Source organism: Maylandia zebra, linkage group LG12 (genome assembly GCF_041146795.1).
Source record: "Maylandia zebra isolate NMK-2024a linkage group LG12, Mzebra_GT3a, whole genome shotgun sequence".
NCBI classification, from domain to species: Eukaryota; Metazoa; Chordata; class Actinopteri; order Cichliformes; family Cichlidae; genus Maylandia; species Maylandia zebra.
This window is the reverse complement of record NC_135178.1, coordinates 33,890,443-33,909,916: the sequence shown is the minus strand read 5'-3', so window position 1 is coordinate 33,909,916 and position 19,474 is coordinate 33,890,443. Positions and strand designations below refer to the sequence as shown.

Here is a 19,474-nt window from a genome sequence, read left to right as displayed (position 1 = left end):
TTCACACAGAGCACTAGACCTGCTCTGCTTTTCCATGTCTTTCATCTATATACCGTTACAATGGTAGGTGTTCATACTCAACCTGAAGTTTCACACAACAAGGTCAGTGTATATACAAATACTCTGTACGAGCCAAAAGCTCATGCTTCAGATTACATGCCTGGTTTCAGACAGTTTTTGTCTTACTCTTCACATCACTGACAGGGGATGACCTTAATATGGGAATCTCAGTCACTTGAACACTATAACGTGAAAAAGGTATTTCAACAGGTGACCTTCTTTTACACTTGACAAAGCGATTGGACTCAATGTGTCTGTATTTCCTCAAGGGCTGTTTGGATATCTTACATTTTGTTCCTGTTAAAGGTGCCAAATAAAATCAGCAACAAAACACTTCTGCAGCAGTCACACAGGCACACTAACTCACTCAGCTCGGCTTGTTTACATGATTTATGGTATATTGTGGTAAATGCTGACAGACTGGGGTAGACCTGCAGCACAGACTTGATGCGATTATTAGCTGCAGGGGGTTATAAATGCATTTGTGCACTGGTATACATGCTCCACGATCTGCTACTCCAAACCGACAGTGCGTTGACCTGCTGACGTGAGGTGATGCACATGCTCATATTGCTGAATGACACGATGAGCTCATGCACTCACTAATTTTATGAGATCATATGCAGAGACATGTAAAACAGCAAGACACAAATGCTAAATATTACGAGTCCATACTGACATCATCTTCTTGAGGCAGATGTCTTCTTTCTGTCGTTTCTTGAGGCCGTTTCTTCTGACTACTAATGTTTTGAATGTCTAGACTGAATGTGACGGTTTATGATGGTTTTCGTGTTATTTGTGCTGTTAAGTTATCATTAATTTCCCCAGTCACATAGAATCTCCTCTTGGAAAGAAGTTTAATATCATGAAATTACAATTCATTACCTTTTTTAAGCTAAATGATTAAACATAACACATTTGCTTTAATTAAATGGTAAATGGTCTGTATTTGTATAGCGCTTTACTTAGTCCCTGTGGACCCCAAAGAGCTTTACACTACATTCAGTCATCCACCCATTCACACACACATTCACACCAATTTTAAAACTGCTTTTTGCACAAAGCTTTGTACAAATATTTGCATTTACGCTCTTTATTTTATTTAATTTTAGCAGTTTTCTCTGTGCCACTGGTCAGTTTTTGTTTTTGTAGCATAATCTTCCAGTCTAAAGTTCAAAAGGTAATCCAAGTTAATGCAGAATATAAATTATATATAACGACATCAACACTGTATCAGAGAAATCAGCTGGTGTTACAACTCAACACAAGTAGACATACCGGGCATGTGCCAACACATCTACTTTCTCACAGTGATACCAGCCAGTCGCGTATTCCACCTGACAGTCTCAGACTTGTGTGTGTTTGTTATAGCAGCCTGCGTGGGCTGATTGAGGGATTACCCATGAGTCAGTGACTCAAAGACCCCTGTGCTCACAGTAAACACCCACACAGGCATTGCTCAGTTTACCTCACATAGCAGTTAGAGTGAAGATTGGTTTGAAAATGCCTCTTGCAACAATGATCAGTTTCGGAGCAGAGAACAGGTCAAACCAGAAACATGTCATCATACAAAGAGTTTTTACTGCACACCAGTGGTGAAACAAGCACTCACATACTTTTAGTCACATGCATTGAGTAAAAAATACATTATCTTTTAAGCATAACACTAACGGAAAAAGGTACTGTAAGGCATGGTCGTATTTATGGAGGCATTTGCATAAACAATTTATTCTTTATTTTAAAAAAGCAGATGATGCGTGTTAAAATGAGTGTAGCAAACAAATTACGGATGGTGCTGCTATATAAAAATACACTCTCTGAATAAATACGTACTTTTTACCACAGGGTTACACACTCAGACAGAAATATTCACAAAATAGTTACAATTATTTGAAATGTTAAAATGTAAGCCTTTGACTGAACATTATTATTTACAATAGGTCATCCTGTGTCTTTGCCGGGCACTACTGATTTGCTTCAAGTCTTTGTGCCACATTGTACACCATGTAAGCTTAGGCCTTTCTCATTTCTGTTTCTCTTCTGGTGACATCTGTTTCATGCTTTCGTCCTTCTCCACATTTCCTTGTTTGTAATGTGGTCACACCAGTTTAACTTTGAGATCTGCCTGACACATCTTCAGTGGAAAATATTACCCTTCTTATCAGTTTTGACTGTACTCATCCACGTTTCACTGTCCCACATAACTGCTGTTGTCGAGCTGGAGTGTCATCTCAGTGGCGGTGACAGAACAGGTGGAGCACATTCTTTGGAAACCACCACTATCCATCCCCAATCAAACTAGCATGTAGAAATGTTTTCAAGAGGAAACCATCTCCACACAGTATTCGAACTTAACCTTGTCTGTGTGGCTATTCCTCTCTTTTACCCTTTTCTCATTCACTCTGTTCGCATTTAGTGACTTTGTCCTCCATCATGCCACCACACACTCCACCTGTGTCTCTGATCCTCGATCCACTGTTTGAATCCTCCAGGGCTCCTCCCCTGTCCATCCTTGGGATGTGCCTAGGCTCCCATCACCAGCCTCAAGTTGACACACTGCTGGATCTGGGCATTGGCTCTCAATTACTGTAAAATAAGTTTTTATTTCATATAAAGAGAGTATTGTATGTTAACACTTAATTATTGATCAAAAAATGAACAGTGTATTTGCCAATATCTTGTGAATCCACAGAATGACAATTTTAAATTCAAATTCAAAGAACAAAGTTCAACTAAAGTTCAACACTTTCTATAAATGCCTATTTAAATTCCCCTTATTTGTGGTTAAAACATGTATGGACATCTTGTATAAAATAGCCATTTAGCCATAAACCCATAACGACCCTTCGCCCAGACACGAGTAAGTGCTCTACACTAATTTTTACTGATCTGCATCAAATTCAGTCATAAAGGAGACTTTGTAGTGACTTCTGAAAGATAAAGACATTAATGTAATGATTCATTTATCAGTGCGTGTCAGTGTACTCAAACTAACCTGTGCAGGTGTGTGGCTCCTCTGTGTAGATCTGCAGGAAGACGAGCACAGACAGGAACAGAAGACAGCGACAGGCCTTGTCAGGAGCTTCCCTGAGTGGGGGCCTCCTGCTCTGAAAGGCTGGATACAGGACCCGACGGGGACGGCGAAACCGAGTTGGAGAGGGAGGTGGAGAAGAAGAGTAGGATGTTGTCAGGGTACTGGATTCTTCTAGAGGCCCCAGGGCAACAGGCACAGGTTTGCAGCAGGAAGAGAAAGGCATTGTCGACCCTTAAGCTTCTTCTTTGTCCTGCTAGTCTTATGTTTCAGCTTCTCTGTGCTTTGGTATTCTGATCTTAATACCTTTATATTATTATCAGGAAGTCTCTATTATAAACAGCTCCTGCTTCTCTTTGTCAGACTTCAGATAGTTTTTGCACGCAGCATATGCATCTGTTTTGCCCTATCTATCTTCATCACCAGTCTGGTTCTAGGTCTGAGTTTGAAGCACACACTCTTTAAATATGTGCAGAGTAGGTGTTGTCAGTCTGCCTTTGGCCAGTTGGACGCCACCCACCTCGGGAATTATTGTTGTTAGGAGTTAAGATTATTTTTGGATGCACGCAAACTCCTTTCCCCCCCAAGGAAGCTTTTCTGCCTCCTCCTCCCTACAAATCCCTGCTGTAGGGAAAATCCATGGTGCAGCTGCATTACCACCTCAAGTCAGAAGGCAAAGTTGAGGATTGCTGGCTCAGTTAAATACTCTCCATCATCACCATTCTGCCATGAAGTTTAATGAAATGTGTCTAACAGTGTCTTGTTGATAATACATTTGACTGGGGCCTTACACACGGAACAGTTTTACTCACGGACTCAACAGGTCCACGTATAACGCCACAATTCCTTAGAAGGAACTTTATTTTTCAGAAGGATTTTTATCTTTGGTTTTTACATATCATCACTGGCGGATATGTTCCTTCGGCAGCACGAGCAAAACATCTTCTGGAGCTCCAACTAACTGATTTTTATCAAATAAAAGTACATTCAAGTCATGTTTTATGGTCAGCCTCTGCAATAAAGGTGAATGCCACAGAAAAAAGATGCACAGTAGACAAGCACACAATTCTAGAGCTCAAAGAGTAAAGCTACAGGTTTCCTCACCTCTCCTTGCGTGTGGGCTGAACTTGTGTCTTCCCTCTCTCCTCAGGCTTTGACCACAGAAATTTGCTGAAATTTCTGGAATGTATTCAGGGTGCTTTGATTAGCTTCTTGTCTGTATTTTTGCACGCGACACACAATATATCATCAAATGCATTACAGTAAAGCTGCAGAGTCATTTATCCCAAAGTGCTGCATGCAACAGGCAGTGAGTGGACACCGACTGTCATGCAGTGATTCCACTCATTTTGACATTATAAGTCGCATGCACTTGAAAGGCTGTTGTAAGAAAGACAGACTTTTTGCTTTTCTCTTCATTTACAGCTTCTTTGTGTGCTGTTAAAACTCGCAAACAGTTAAATCTCAAGTTGCCTCACAGAGCCTCAAATCCTTCAAACATTTCATAATCCATATGTTCTTATTTATCTGCTTCTCCAGTCAAGATTGTATTGATTACTGTGTTCTGTATTATGATGAATCAAACACATTCGCAAAGGCTCTTAAGTGATGACTTTGTATTTGCAGTTGACATGTATTAGATGTGCTGGTCTTCTGTCGGGTTCTTTTGATAAGCTGTAGTTAAACAAAAACATGTTTTGATGTTACTGTTATGGTTTTGAACTAATCGCTCATTTTGAACTAATCACAATTTTAAATGAACATTTTATATCATAAATTCTTAAAATTACTCAAACCATGACACATAATCAATCTCATATTTTGGAGCATTTATTGGAGTTTTAATCTGTTTATTTAGTATGTTAATTATATCTAGTTTGGGTTTAGTATGTCAAGTCAAAATCAATGTGTGGTCAACGCATCCTCAGTAGCATCCGTTGTTTCAACTTTCCAGTTTTAAAATCTCGAGAACACGCTATGCAATCAGAAGAAATATTTTCCAAGCTTGGAAAAAGGGTAAATCCGAGGAGCACGTGAGCGTAAGCTGTGATTCACTTAGGGAGTGTCAGTGGTTCAAGCCCTGACCAAAGGGAACAAATATTTCACTCAAGTATTGTCCTTTAGCCTATTTATATTAAGACTCATGTAATCTTTCTGTCCCCACCCAAAGCTCATGTTTGATCCACAAAGAAAGTGAAAAGGATATAAAAGACAAAAGAAGAAAAATACTGTTGAAATCCTTTTGCTGTGGTTGCAGTTAGTTGCATCAATTTTAGACTGACAATAAAAAGCAACAAAGATGTAAGATGTTAACACACTCAGCTGATCCCACAGACCACAACTGTTCAATGACTGTTAACATTAGGGTAAAATAATATAAAAATACATTTATAAATATTATTTTACAATAAACACTGTAATAAAACCAGCACCTGTATAGGTAGATAAAAAAATAAAACGTAACAGCTTTTGTCATCAGCATTGTTTAGTGCGCGCAGGAACGTAGCGTAAGACAAAGCTCATGTGCACGCGTTGTGCTTTGGAAGCATTAACGTCACTCTTTTGTTCACATAATATAGCAGGTAAAACATTCTACGGTGAATGGTTCACACGTCACACAGTTGTGTGAACACACACTACTGTGGCAAATTTAGTGTTTTCCTAAAAACAAGAAGCACTCTGAAAACACAAACCTCCACCAAAGCAGGTCAACTCTGGACAGTATTTACTTTTAAGCGACTAGTAGCCTACTACACTTTGTGTATATACATTTTATTTTCTTAGGTTTTTTTTTAAAGTGTACTTTGTACAGAAAAAATCCAATGAGGCTAGCATGCTAGATGTTGAAACATAATTGATAATAGGCATTGATTTGTTAATAGCTGGACATGAATAACTTGAGGTTGTGATATATTATTATAGGCAGCTTGTTCTCTTTCTCTTGAAAACACTTTCCTTAGAGATGTAACACATTTCAACGTGAATGTTAATCATCGCGTTCTCCTAGTTCAGATATAAACTTTTAGAGAAACCTTACTCAGCACTGTGCAAATGAAAGGAAATGATTCAGACTCTGTAGGACAGGTACTGGCATGGCTTTGCCGAGTCTGGTACACCATGCTCATCCTTCTGTCTTAAAATGAAACGGTAAATGGGTGGTGGTAATGGTAATGGTAAATTAATGTTAATTGCAAAGACTCCTTAGTTACATGTTTTGGAAAATTACATGTAGGTATAAAACAAAGAGAAAAGCAGAAACCAATATTATAAATGGCACGGAAAACTACAGACTGTATGAACTGTACAAACTATATGAAGACCTGGGTCTGAATCTACAATAATATAAAATCACATTAAATTGGACTTTCTATAGTTCTGTATTCATGTTCTGTTTCTTATGTTATATCATGGCTTTTTTGTTGTCTGAAAAAGGGCAAAATGTGATTTATTTGTATTTGAAGTTTAAAAGAAATAAACTAAAGGGACAGAGCCACAATAATTTTGATTTAAAAGTAATAGAATTGTGACACACAGCAGGATTAAACAATTTAGAAAATGGGATCTTTATCATAACCCAGTATCTAACAAGGCATAAATTTATTCATTCGTTGTTTGTCGGGTTTGTTTGTTTTGTTTTTTCAAATTACTGAAAGTGTCGTGATTCAAGGAGCTTTCTGCTTAAAAGAAACCAAACAAGTTCTGGTAAAAACTGCGTTCGTTTTTCCATCTAACTTTGTAACACTAAAATGCAAAAGAAGGATGACGTGTAGGAGATGCCCCCATCGTACGCTCAAATGCTCTTGCCCTCAAGGCTAAACCCACCGGAGGAGATTTAATGCCTCACATCCTTTACCACAAATACATCATTTTTATGATAAAGCACGCTTACTAGTGAATACTAAAACTCAGTTGCCTAATAGCATATTCTTCAGCGCAGGAACACACAGGCACGCATTCCAAAGATTCCACTCCATTCAGGTGGTTTATCTAGGAAAAGGGATCCTGGTGCGGTGGGATCACCAGAAAGTCTTTGTGTATCAGAGGGGATGCGATTGGCACAGACAACCAATACTTCCTCCCGTTCATTCTTATTTTAATCCTCCATGTTTGTCAGCAGCCCTAATGCTGTTTGATGCTTCAGACTCAGCTACACATCGTTTGTACTGGCATGGAGACGGAATACCTATCTCCTGGTTCATACCTGAGAGGAAAAGGCTCGGCCTTTGGGCTGCAGGAAACAAAAGGTTAAGGCAGGTTAGCGCTTGAAAATCAAAGTTATTACAGCCTAATGCTACAGACAAATATTTCCCTGAGCAGTAATCACAGGAGCTAACACCCTGCCCAAAGAATTCAGCTTCATTATTTAGCTTTTGTTTCGAAAGAGGGAAATTCCAGTTTCAATTCATCTAAATTGTGAAATGGGCCTCGTTCCAACTCTTCTTATAATTGGTTTAAAATGTAGGTGGATAATAACTTCATCCAACAAGATTATGGTTTGAATATCAGAACATTTCTACCTCCTCTAAATGAAACCCTCTCAATTTAGTGCCAAACTCGCAGCCTAACCAATTTACCTAACCAATTTGAGCTAAGTTTTATCCCTCAGACCACTGAAGCCATGTAAAACAAAGAGAGGCATCCAAAAAAATAATAATTAAAAAGAACACACAGCCTACTTTGATCTTAAGGGGGGCTGGACCAGTGAAACTCTCCTTTCTGTAAATGTAAAGAAGTTTAACTATGCATTTAGTCCCTGAGATATCTTACAGTATGGTACACCTCAGTGTTTCTGCATGATAAATGTGTAAATTCAAATGTTTCTCATTGCCCAGTTGTTTATCTGCTACTTAATTACGTTGGTGTGATATGCATGGCCACGAAGGAGGTCTTTTTCGGTAGGAAACTTTATAAATCATATGCAAATACAGTTAAAATTCCAAGATTTATACCTTTACTCCTTTACATTTTCCAAAGCTGGAAATGTGAGTGGGCCAGATTGGAGTCTTTGCCAGGTCAACTTTGGTCCCGGGGTCTGTTTGATGGCCGTGGTCTGAACCCAACTGGTCCTCACAAAGATAACTGCAACATTATTACTGTGGTGTGATTAGGCAACATCTGTAAACATTGCATCCTTTTTATAAGCAGGGCATGTGAGAGATGCAACTGCATTACATTCATGCAAGGGCCTACTTTACATGTACTTTACAGAGTGCACCTCTATTTACAACATTTTCCTGCAGTGAATAACTTGAAAATATTGTAATTATTGTGGGAACATCTAAATGTTTCTGAGCTGAGATAAGCGAGCAGCATTCTAGTATCCTAACAACATCAGTGGCATTCAGGATGTTGTAAATGGTAAAGGTCAGGTGTAATTTGAGTTGGTAAGTGGTTTCTAAAGGTTTTATTCTTCTTTGTCATGGCAGTTAAAAGGTATCCGTTTATATTTGTTCCAAAAGCACAACCTGTAATTTAAAGGCTAATAATAATAATCACAGCACCAAGTGGAATTTATCAGCGAGCACACTGGGTTTCAATTGAACAGCCTGTCCGTATTTGACTTTATGGTGTTATGACAACTGATGAATGCTCCACCTCCACCACCGCCACCACCTGCCACTCTTTAAATTTGCAAACATCCACCACAATCCTCTAGAACAATTCCTAAAGGTTTTTTCGTTTAAAGTAATTTAATAAAATTCTACTTTAGAGAGTTAGATACCCATGGCCTCATGCTTTAGAGCAGTGTGATTGGATTTACTGACTAAAGGAAAATTAAACTGAAAACGTAAATGTTTGATGGCGCTGACTTTCCATCTGTTGCCAGGTAAAACTGTGTTACTACAGCAAGCAAATGAGCCAGTCTCATGCGCTTCATGTCTTTAAATCTCTTTGTGATATTGTCAGCCAGTCAACACAAAATATGAGACTAACTGGAGGAGGAGCAGAAGCTGATTGCTGTGTTCAGCAACACTTGGTGTGCTTTTAGGTTTAATTACCGGCTGCCATGACAACTGGGAAACAAACAGGTAGCATATTCACACACAGATTGGTAAAAACATTGTTTAAGCAGCTATTTCGATGTGTGCCTCTCCCGTGCTCAGCAGCCCGAGGCCTGCAGCAGATCACGTTCTCGTCTCTCATTCTTTTTATCTGTTGTTGCTGCAACTAGGACACAAACTCTAATGTTAATAGGACAGGGTTAAGGTTTAGGTGCTCTTACTGTGGCAAAGTTCAGGAGTAGTCAAGAATTAAAATATTGGTAATCAAAGGACAAGGAGAGAGGTATAAAGCTGGCTGTTGTAGCCAAAGATGGTTTGGGACCAGCAAATACCAGAAAACAAAAAATCTTTGCATAAACATGGAGACATAACTGTCACTGCAGACAGTCCTGGCTAAAGGTTTTAATATTGTGAGATATGACAAGGCATTACATGCAAGGATAATGAAGATTTTTGTATGTTTTCTGTACGTGCGTGTTTGCTCGACTCACATTAAATTTAATATGCAAATAATCAGTGATTATTTGCCAAGAGGAAGAACTGAAAAAGTTTTTTGCATCTTGCTGGAATAATTGATAACTTATAATTCATTGGAAAAAAAAAAAAGAATGAACCTTTTCTGAGAGTTTAATTTGTCTAAAGTTTCTATGAAATATCTTAGTGCTAGAGTTGTAGTTTTTCACAAAAGGAAAATATATTTTTAGAAAATGAACTCACGACTCGTGTCGTGAGAGCTGAATGTCTTAACCTCCACACCCTCACTTTCCACCACAAGCTGTTTTGTCTCTCTGCTCATGTCTTCCACCATCTAATCCTTTCCCAGTGAGGAAACATATCCATCTCACTTTTCGTGCAAAGAGCACATTATTTTATTTTGAGAGCATCGTCCTCCCAGGGGCCGATGCAACAGAGAAAAACAGACAATAACACAGAGACAGCTGAGTTACAGTATGCCGGCCTCGGGCTGAATATCTGTGGGTGGTGGAGGTAGCGTGCAGGACACTTCACAGGTTATGACAATGTGCATAGGAGAAACCTCAGCAATGATTATGATTGACTGTACCTGAAGGTATGCAAACACAGGTGTATGCTGGGTTTGAACTCTGTTCGAGTCACACGCAGCTAACCAAACATTTTACTTTTATAAGGTCTGACTGAATATTGGAATTGATATTTTTACTTTGTGCCAAAAGAAAGATCGTGCTCAATCTTCAGAAACTGAAAACACATAATTAGTTCTAAATAATATAATTAGATATAATTAGTTTGCCCAGCTGTGGTTGTCATATTGTAACATAGCTACTGAGGTCTGTTATTTAATTAAGTAGTAAGTAGTAGTCTTCATATTAGGATTTTTATGAGACTTCACGCTTTGTTACATAGAAACTTGTAAACATCACATTCACTTTTTAAAATGTACGCCTACTGTTTCCTGCAAAAGACCAAGGATCAAGGTTATTATAGTTTACCAACTGAAATAATTTTGTAAACCTAACTAAAACAAAATCATATCACCCAAAAAATCAAATACCCTAAGTTTTAGTATTTGTTAATTTTGACTTCGGATGTCTACAAGCTTGCGAGTCAACTTCAAAAAACTAAATGAAGACTAAATATTTTCAAACAATAAAAACTACACTGGAAACATAACCTGAAACCAAGAAATGAAAGAAATTAAACTGAATCAAAGTCACAAATTCAAACAAGTGATATGAAAAAAAGAACAAAGTAAATGAGTCATTGAGATCAACTTGATTTTGTGAACTTTGTGTGTCTGTTTGAGACCAAACAGAGTAATTAGAGAAACATTTTGGTTTGGCAGCCACATGTTCAGGGAGCACCTCTATTTGCAGGTATCAATAGATCCGTGGGTTGGACGACTCTCATGGTGCGTCTTTTGTGTTGAGGGATTTTGTCAGAACTGAAGAAGAGGAAAGAAAAAAAATCTACTGACTGATAAAAACTTCTGAAGTCTTCATGTAACCTTTCATCAACCTCTGCTCTCTGTACAAAAGGTGAACAATGCAGTAAAACTGTCAAGGCTAAATTATATACACACATATTCAGTGGCAGTGAAGTGTTCATAACTCCTTCCTCTGTTGCGATGCATCTGCTGTGACTGCATAATTTGAAGGTGTAGTTACGCTTTAAAAGCCCACAAATGTAAGCCTGTTGATAGTCAGAGACCATGCATTTGTGTTCTTTACCTCACAAAGCAGTACTGAGCTTTTGTCATGGGGAGTAATGCGATCAAACCCAGAGCAGACTGACTGTCAGCCAACAGACAAGCTCTGCAGCTTGAGAGGTGCTGTGTTTCCTCTGCATGTGCAAGGTGGCTCTGTAGACAGATAAGAAGCTCAGGAGCATGAAAACTAAGGGCAGTAAACAGTTATCAGTTACAGTGATTATAAGTGTCTATAAAACCATGCAATTAGTAATTAGGTGCTTCAGGATAATCCCAATACATGTAAACAATGATATAAATGACTAAACTAAACTAAAAAAACAAACTAAAATATAATATATAAAATAAATCAGTTATTATTATCACAATAACTGTATAACTGGGCATTGTTGCTAGAATTGCTAGATTTCCTTTCAGATAATTCATTAATCTCATTAATGTGACTACTAAATTTGTAAACTGAAAATCAACTTTGCAAATAAACAAACGAAAAACAAACTGAAGTCTTAAATGAACCATAACAACCAGCAGACTATATATACATTTGCATTTAGAGCAAATACATCAAGCGCTGAATATTTCAAGCGGTCCCTGAATGCAGCGTATCCTGGCAACAACTAACATCGTTTCTCTGTGCTATTTGAAAATGTGCTGTTAAAGGAGTGGAGATAAAACACAGCACCAACAAGTTTATCGCAAAAAAGGCGGAAAAATCAGCAACTATGGCAGATGAGACAGTTCCTGCTGACAGAGACAAGGCTTTATATTTGACACAAATTCAGTTCTTAGATAAGGAGCTGGAAAGGTAAGAAACCATTGCTCTATGTTGCTGCTCCTCTGTTGGGTAAACGACTTTTAACATAACACAAAAATGGTAAATGGCCTGCATTTGTATAGCGCTTTTCTAGTCCATAGGACCCCAAAGCGCTTCACACTACATTCAGTCATTCACCCATTCACACACACATTCACACACTGGCGATAGCAAGCTACATTGTAGCCACAGCTGCCCTGGGGCGCACTGACAGAGGCGAGGCTGCCGGACACAGGCGCCACCGGGCCCTCTGACCACCACCAAAAATGTCCCAAAACTTTTAAACACGTGATTATAGAACAGCTTCATAGGTTACATGTATCTGTGTGTGCTTCATCAGCTTTTGGATCAAATGGCAGCTATGTTGTGACTGACTGTTTTTATCTTGAAGGTTTCTACAGTACCAGCTACTAATAACATGGTGCCTAACTGCTATGCAATTCTTCTTACATGTGATTTTAAAAAAATCTGAAAGACATTAAATTAAATTAAATAGTGACAACAAACAGCCTCAAATCCATAATTTAATTATGAAAGCTAAAAATTCTATTTACTGTAAAATATAGAAGAATAACTTTAGCTGACCTGGGTTTGAATCCTCCGTCTGAATCTGAGCCCGTAGTTTCCTTATGATCTTTACCTCAGGTGTAAAAAAGGAAGCAACATTACAATCCTTTTTCAGAATCAGAGTCAAGAACTTGAAACTTTCTTCAGTGTGGCAATGACATAGCATTTATGCATAAAATAACAAGAAAATTTTCTGTATCACCATCTGAATATGATTAGACCTACATGCAAATTCCAATGACAATACAACACATATTTCACAACAACAGAACTTAACAGCTACATTTGCTATAAATGCAGTCCATCAGCAGAGACTCTATATCTCTATACTGTAAATAAAAGAGTTAGTGAAAACGTGGCGCTTCCAGATGATTTTAAAGCAAAACTCTGAACATGACATGATCTGGACCAGGTTATCTGTTCAGCAAAAGTTACAATGGCAAAAAGATAACCATCTTTCAGACTCTAGGCTCAACTCACCTCCTTAACCTGTCAACCTCACCTCACCCCTCTGTAAGGACCAAGTAAATTTATTTCTTCCTCAATTATAAAATCTTAAAACTTCCTTTTTCACTATTCTGATGTACCAGCTACAGCAGTTTCAGCTCAGCATCTCATATTAGATTCATAAATTCTAAACCCATATGTCCTTTTTTGTACTGCAGGTGTCAGCTCAGATGTGACGAGCTGAAGAAACTGATAGATGACCTCAGAATTTGGTATGGAGCAATGGGGAGGGACAGGGACGATATATGTAATTACCTGACAGACTCCTCAAATGCAGTAGAGAAAAAGGTTGCGGAGCTGAGTAAGGTGTTGGAGCATCAGCAGCAAGCTGACAAAAAGGAAACCGATGAGCTCAAGCTGCATCTCAACCAGCAGAAGGAGGAGCTACAGAAGGAAGTGGACAGACTCAAGTCAAAGAGCACGTTGCAAAGTGAGATAGACGCTGAGTCAGATCATTTATTATTTTTCATCATCTTGTGTTCGGTTAAGTCAGCTGGTCTAAACATGGGGCAGAAGTTGGCCAGTCCATCACAGAGACGCACCACCACATGCCACATGCCCAATTTAGAATCAGCAGTTAACCTAAGATGTGTATCTTTGGGGTGGGGTGAAGGTGGATTAGCTGGACCCACACAGGTACAAGACGAGCACACAAGGCCCAGCCAGTCGGGAGTTTGAAACCAGGAACCTTCTCACTAAGAGGCAACAGTGCTAATGAGCTAGCTGCTGCACCACTGTGCACATTTATAGCCAGACCAGGAGAAAAATATATTAATTTGATTGTGGGTTGAACCTTAAAATTGCTGTTTTAAATTTTGTGTCTGCCTTTTTGAGAGATTTGCAAAAACATCATAACCACAGTGTCCAAACCATGATTTTTGCAAAACCGTTGTTGAGACTGTGTGAAGCTTACACTGGGATGTTTCTAGCTTCCTGTTTTCATTTGCACCTCCTTTCCACCACTCAGAGGAGAAGCTGGACCAGCAGCAGAAGGAGAGGGAGAGGATGACACAGCGACTGGCCTACGTGGAGTTTATTGAGAAGCAGCTATACACTACGAGGGAAGAATATGGAGCTGCCATCGCCAGACTGCAGAAACAATTGGATTTACAGGGGGCAAAGTAAGGTCTAGTGCAGAGTTAAATTCAAGCTACAGTTATAACTGCAGGAGGAGTTGTTCCCTCTGGATGCTGCGTCGACTTACTGAGCCCTGTTCTCCAACAACAGAGTGTTTCAAGACTGTGAGAAACAAGTGTGGAGCTCCATCAAAAATAAAGTTTCAGCAATTGTTGAGGAGGAGAAGATTCAGCACGCAGAGGTGCTTAAAAAAGTCAAGGAGCTTACAGCAGAGAGCTTTAAACTCTTGAAAGAGAAATCCATCCTGCAATGCCAAGAGAGTGAACTCTGTCTTGAAGTACAAAACATGAAGAGGGACAGCCACGCAGCTAGCCAGGACATCATCCAACTCAAGGAGGTACGATGTCTGCATAGAAGGGACATAAATGTGCCTGCGTAATTCCTAGAGGTTGTGGTAGCTTGAATTGGTACATCTGAGTCTGTGGTGGCCAGTGCGATCCTCTATGCTGTTGCATGCTGGGGGAGCAGGCTGAGGGTCGCAGATGCCAACAGACTTAATAAACTGATCCGTAAGGCCAGCAATGTTGTGGGGATGGAGCTGGACTCCCTCAAGGTGGTGTCGGAGAGGCGGATGCTGTCCAAGATAAAGACAATGTTGGATAACACCTCCCACCCACTCCATGACATGTTGGTCAGTCACAGGAGCTCGTTCAGTGAGAGACTGAGATTACCGAAAAGCACCACTGAACGACACAGGAAATCATTCCTGCCTGTGGCCATCTCCCTGTACAACACATCCACTTAACACACTGTTTGCTGCTACAACTACACATGTTTCTTTTCCAAATATTTATTTATAAGTGACTTATGTATGTATGTATGTATATATATGTATATATTGTACTATTCTTAGTTAGCGTATTGTCTGTCTTGTCTTAATGTTGGTTTAAAATGGAGCACTGTAACAAAAAATAATTTCCCCCAGGGATCAATAAAGTATTCTGATTCTGATTCTGATTCTGATTCTGATCTGCCTTCTGTTTAAAAAGTTGATGTTACATTGCTACATGCAACATGCAAGTCTTATTGCTTTTTATTATTATGTAGAATGAGGCATGTGGGAAGATATGTATTGCCTTAAAATATTGTAACACTATTTTAACTGATAACTCGTTTTCATTCTTCATGTCTCCATATTTATCACCCGATTTACAGAAAGAAGATCACCTGTCGAAGAAGTGCCAGCAGCTCAAGGTTCAGCTGAATAACTACAGCCTCTTGCTGGCCAAGAAACAGGACCTGAGGTCTTTACTTCTTTACTTTTTATTTATTTCTGTTTCTCCAAGATTATTTTTTTAACTTCCTGATAGTAGCAACATACAAAAGCTTTAATAGAGACTTTAACAGAGACAGCTTCTCTACAGTCAGATGCTCTACCACTGAGCCACACCCACATTGGGTCAACTTTTATTCTGTGTTATAATTTCAGACAGCAGCTGAACTTGGATTCTGAAGTGTGCAGTCAAAAGAAAGCTGAGGCAGCTCAGCTGGAGGCTGAGCTCCAGGAGGAGATGAGTAGGAGGAGGCAACTCAAGGCAGACATGGAGAAAGCAGCAAACATTCTGAGACCTGCTGTGATGGTAAGAACACAGCCTGACAATAACTATGGCCTTTAGCCATTTGATTGCAGCCACAGCATATCATAATGTTTGTATGGGAGATAGTTCTGTGCTTGGTGGTCCAGTTTGATTGGTATTAATTGAAGACTGCTGGAAATCCTCCCTATGTTCTGCTATTGAGACAGGCATCCAAGAAACCAGGTATCCAGATATTCCACAACAGGTAAAACTCTGGCATGAAGGTATAAATGTTAATTCACAAATGATACAATGGCATCATAAGACATACACAACAATAACGATGGTATCGTGAAACAGTTATTCTGTGTGTGATACGTTAGATTAGGGGCAGGGAACTTCAGGCCTCGAGGGCCGGTGTCCTGCAGGTTTTAGACATGTCCTTGATCCAACACAGCTCATTTAAATGGCTAAATGACCTCCCCAATATATCTTGAAGTTCTCCAGATGCCTGATAATGAACTAATCTTTTGATTCAGATGTGAGTAAAATTCAGTAATTTGTTGCAAGTTTGTTTACTTCTATTCACATTAACCTCATTCATTTTAGGTGAAATTTTGAGCCACTGTATTGATTATTGTTTTGCAAGAGGCAAGATTTCATATAAATCTTTCACCTAACTAAGATGTAATTTGCCAACTACTGGTGAGTGCTTTGATTTTTTCTGAACACAAAAAGAAACTCAAAATTCTAACACTTTCACATTAGGTGGCCTAGGGTGAAGTGAACACTATTAACTGATTAGCCTTATTGTCTTTTAACGCTATAGTATTATGAGAACAAAATATTATTTTGTGACTTACCCGCTAATGTGTACACTGTCTCATCCACCGAGATAATGGTTTTGTTCTCTGTCCTCTGAAGGGCTTAGAGAAATTCTCTGAGGCTCAGGGGAAGATCCAGAAGCTGCGTGAGATCCTGGAAAGCAACACATCCCATGGAACAGAGTCCGCTCTTTATAATTCCCCAGAGAAGAGCAGTCGAGGGCAGAAACTGCAGACATCTGGCCCCAGAACAGTCAGGTGCTTGGAAACACTTTGCCCGGTTTGTGTATGTTAGTGTAATGAGTCGTGAAAATGGTGGCCTGATATCTGCTGAAAGCTGCCAGGTTCTTCATAGCAGTGAACTGGATCTTTGCCCGACTGAGGCCCATGAGAGCCAGATTATCTCCCAGTTGGCCTCAAAATAGTCAAAAAACAATGTACGCCTCTATAAATAAGCTTTTGCTTAGTTGCTGTGACTTTTGTTTTGGTTTCAAAAACACCATGATATGTTTTTTTCTCAAAAAGAAAAGATAAAGTGCTAAGGTAAAGTAGAAAATGATAACACGCAAAAAAATGTTAATTAATAACAACAGTCCTGTCATTCTATTTGTCCTCAGCCCAGAGACTTTGAACCTTGGCACAGATCCACTGTTTTTGTTGAGCCGCTACAGGCCGGGCGATCTTGGCTTCTTACCTCGACCCAGATGGAGGTACGTCTCTGGTGCAGGACATCAGTCCACCAGCAGCCAGCTGCCACTGGCTTACAGTGTATTAGATGGAGGAGTTGTACAGGGAGATGGCCACAGGTCGTTCAGTGGTGCTTTTAGGTAATCTCAGTCTCTCACTGAATGTGCTCGTGTGGCTAGCCAACATGTCATGGAGTGGGTGGGAGGTATTATTCAGCATTGTCTTTATCTTGGACAACATTCGACACCACCTTAAGGGAATCCAGCTCCATCCCCACAACATTACTGGCCAATCAGTTTATTGAGTCTTTTTTTGGTATCTGCGACACTGAACCTGCTCCCACAGCATGCAACAACATAGAGAATAGCATTAGCCACAACTCATAGAAAATCCTGAGCATTGTCAGACAGATGTCGAAGGACCTCAGCCGCCTCAGAAAATAGAGACGACTCATCATCATTGATCAGCAGGCAGCCGTTTGCTGAGAAAAAACTCTTACGAAAGGGAATAAAGTGGAGCATTAGGGAGTTCAACATCCTCAGTATGATTTTGGAGTGGGTAGAGGACAAAAACAGAAGTAAAAGGAGTGTGAGATTAATTAGGTTGTTGGTTGTGATGTCATTTCTCAATAATATTTTTGTGCTTCTAAGAATTAGAAGTGCTAAAAAAGAAACTGTGCGGTTGGATTTTGTTTCATTATGCTTCTTTATAAATCTCTCAGGAAACCCGGCTGTCACAAGGCATTGACCGCAGCCTCTGATGATAGGTCTAACCCATCTGACCTGGCTTCTCGGGACACTCATGCAGAAGCAGGACCCTCCACCTCATCAGTCTGCTGAACCCAAATCCAGCAAGAAAATAAAAAAACCTAGAATTCTGTTCCTGCATTTCCTCTAAATGCTGATGTATTTGTCTACAAACATACTGACTTGAGAGCACGTTTAAGCATTTAACACGTCCACATCTGTATGTCAGGTCATGTCCACATAAAGAAAAACATCAGCGTTTAAAAATTTGTGTTCGTCTCAGGAATTATTAATGATTAAAGTTTTATTCCCACACGCGTCATAATCTGCACGGTATAGTCATCATCCAAATCTGGCAATTAAACCTCACTGTTGAAGTTTTAATCATACTGGTATGTATGTACGACAGCCCGCATAAGCTGATAGTTCAGACGACAACCTGTCTGTGCTCTTAAAAAATCTCACATGGTGTACACTGTTTAAGCTATTTTGGCCTGCATACATTTGCTGCGGCCTCTGCATTCCTCCATTTATTTTTTTCGCCAAAGTGCGATTTCACGACTGGATAAAATGCACACAGCCTCAGATTTCACTACAAAAAAATTCCTAGGTGACTCTGAGTGCACAGGAAAGCACATTGAACGGTCAGCAGCAGTGAGTGTTGGCGAGTGATGCAACATGACGTAGCAGCAGTGCTACAGCTGTATGTGTGAGTCTGTTGACTTAGGTCAAACAGGAAGTTGAGGCCAATCTGGAATACCCATACTCACACGCATACACACATACGTATACAAGTCACGAGGCTCCGATACACTTGTGGGTTTTACAAGCTTTTCTGCAGCACACATAGACATAATTAATAGCATAGACATCTGTTTTTAATAAACTGGCTCAACAGTGTTTTTCCTGCAGAGGGTGACTCTCCCCTCACAGTTACATTCACCACTCTGGATCCAAAAGCCAGAGAATTTTACACAGTATGAGTTTATTATGATTCACACACAGTTTTCATGGAAATAGACAGTCATAACTACAATAAAACAGAATTTAAAGTTCTTTAAAAAAAACTGGAAAATATATTTCTTCCGGCGCCCCCCGTGTGTGGCAGCCTGTTACAGTAGCTCTGCTCGTTCTGAGTTATCTTATATATATATAATGAGTAAAACCATACATTGCACAAATGTTTGCTTCTGTTACATCGGTGTATTTATGAATTTGTTTATTTTCTGACAGGGGTCAGAAACAACTTGCTTTAGCTTGAGTAAGGGCATAATTTTACTTTTTCTGGATTTCAAATCCAAGTTTTTCACTAATATTGAAACTACACTTGGCTTCAATATGACTGGCACAACCATACCCAAGCATGGATCTTGAACACTCCCAACAACAACAGGTAA

The 19,474-nt window shown here is 39.5% G+C and overlaps 1 protein-coding gene and 2 long non-coding RNA genes across 4 annotated transcripts; 1 reads left to right on the top strand and 2 right to left on the bottom strand.

The window, feature by feature from the left end:
- Nucleotides 1–1,621: 1,621 nt before the first annotated feature.
- On the bottom strand, nt 1,622–8,730 carry LOC112430585 (uncharacterized). The gene is made up of 2 exons (XR_013101199.1): nt 3,056–8,730; nt 1,622–2,646 (listed from the first exon to the last, which is right to left on the bottom strand). It is a non-coding gene; the product is annotated as an uncharacterized LOC112430585 (long non-coding RNA).
- Nucleotides 8,731–8,737: 7 nt separating this feature from the next.
- LOC143421529 (uncharacterized) lies at nt 8,738–17,178 on the bottom strand. Of its 2 annotated transcripts, XR_013101201.1 has the most exons (4): nt 16,684–17,178; nt 12,678–12,732; nt 11,301–11,431; nt 8,738–11,014 (listed from the first exon to the last, which is right to left on the bottom strand). It is a non-coding gene; the product is annotated as an uncharacterized LOC143421529 (long non-coding RNA). The 2 variants fall into 2 exon arrangements; XR_013101200.1 differs by having other exon boundaries at nt 8,738–11,431.
- Nucleotides 11,881–18,218, top strand: LOC101471198 (uncharacterized). The gene is made up of 9 exons (XM_004555767.2): nt 11,881–12,083; nt 13,325–13,596; nt 14,134–14,287; nt 14,394–14,640; nt 15,459–15,547; nt 15,733–15,883; nt 16,745–16,902; nt 17,262–17,354; nt 18,053–18,218. Exons 1-9 carry the CDS (start codon nt 12,001–12,003, stop codon nt 18,168–18,170), a joined length of 1,365 nt encoding a protein of 454 aa, XP_004555824.1. The 5' UTR covers nt 11,881–12,000; the 3' UTR covers nt 18,171–18,218.
- Nucleotides 18,219–19,474: the final 1,256 nt, after the last annotated feature.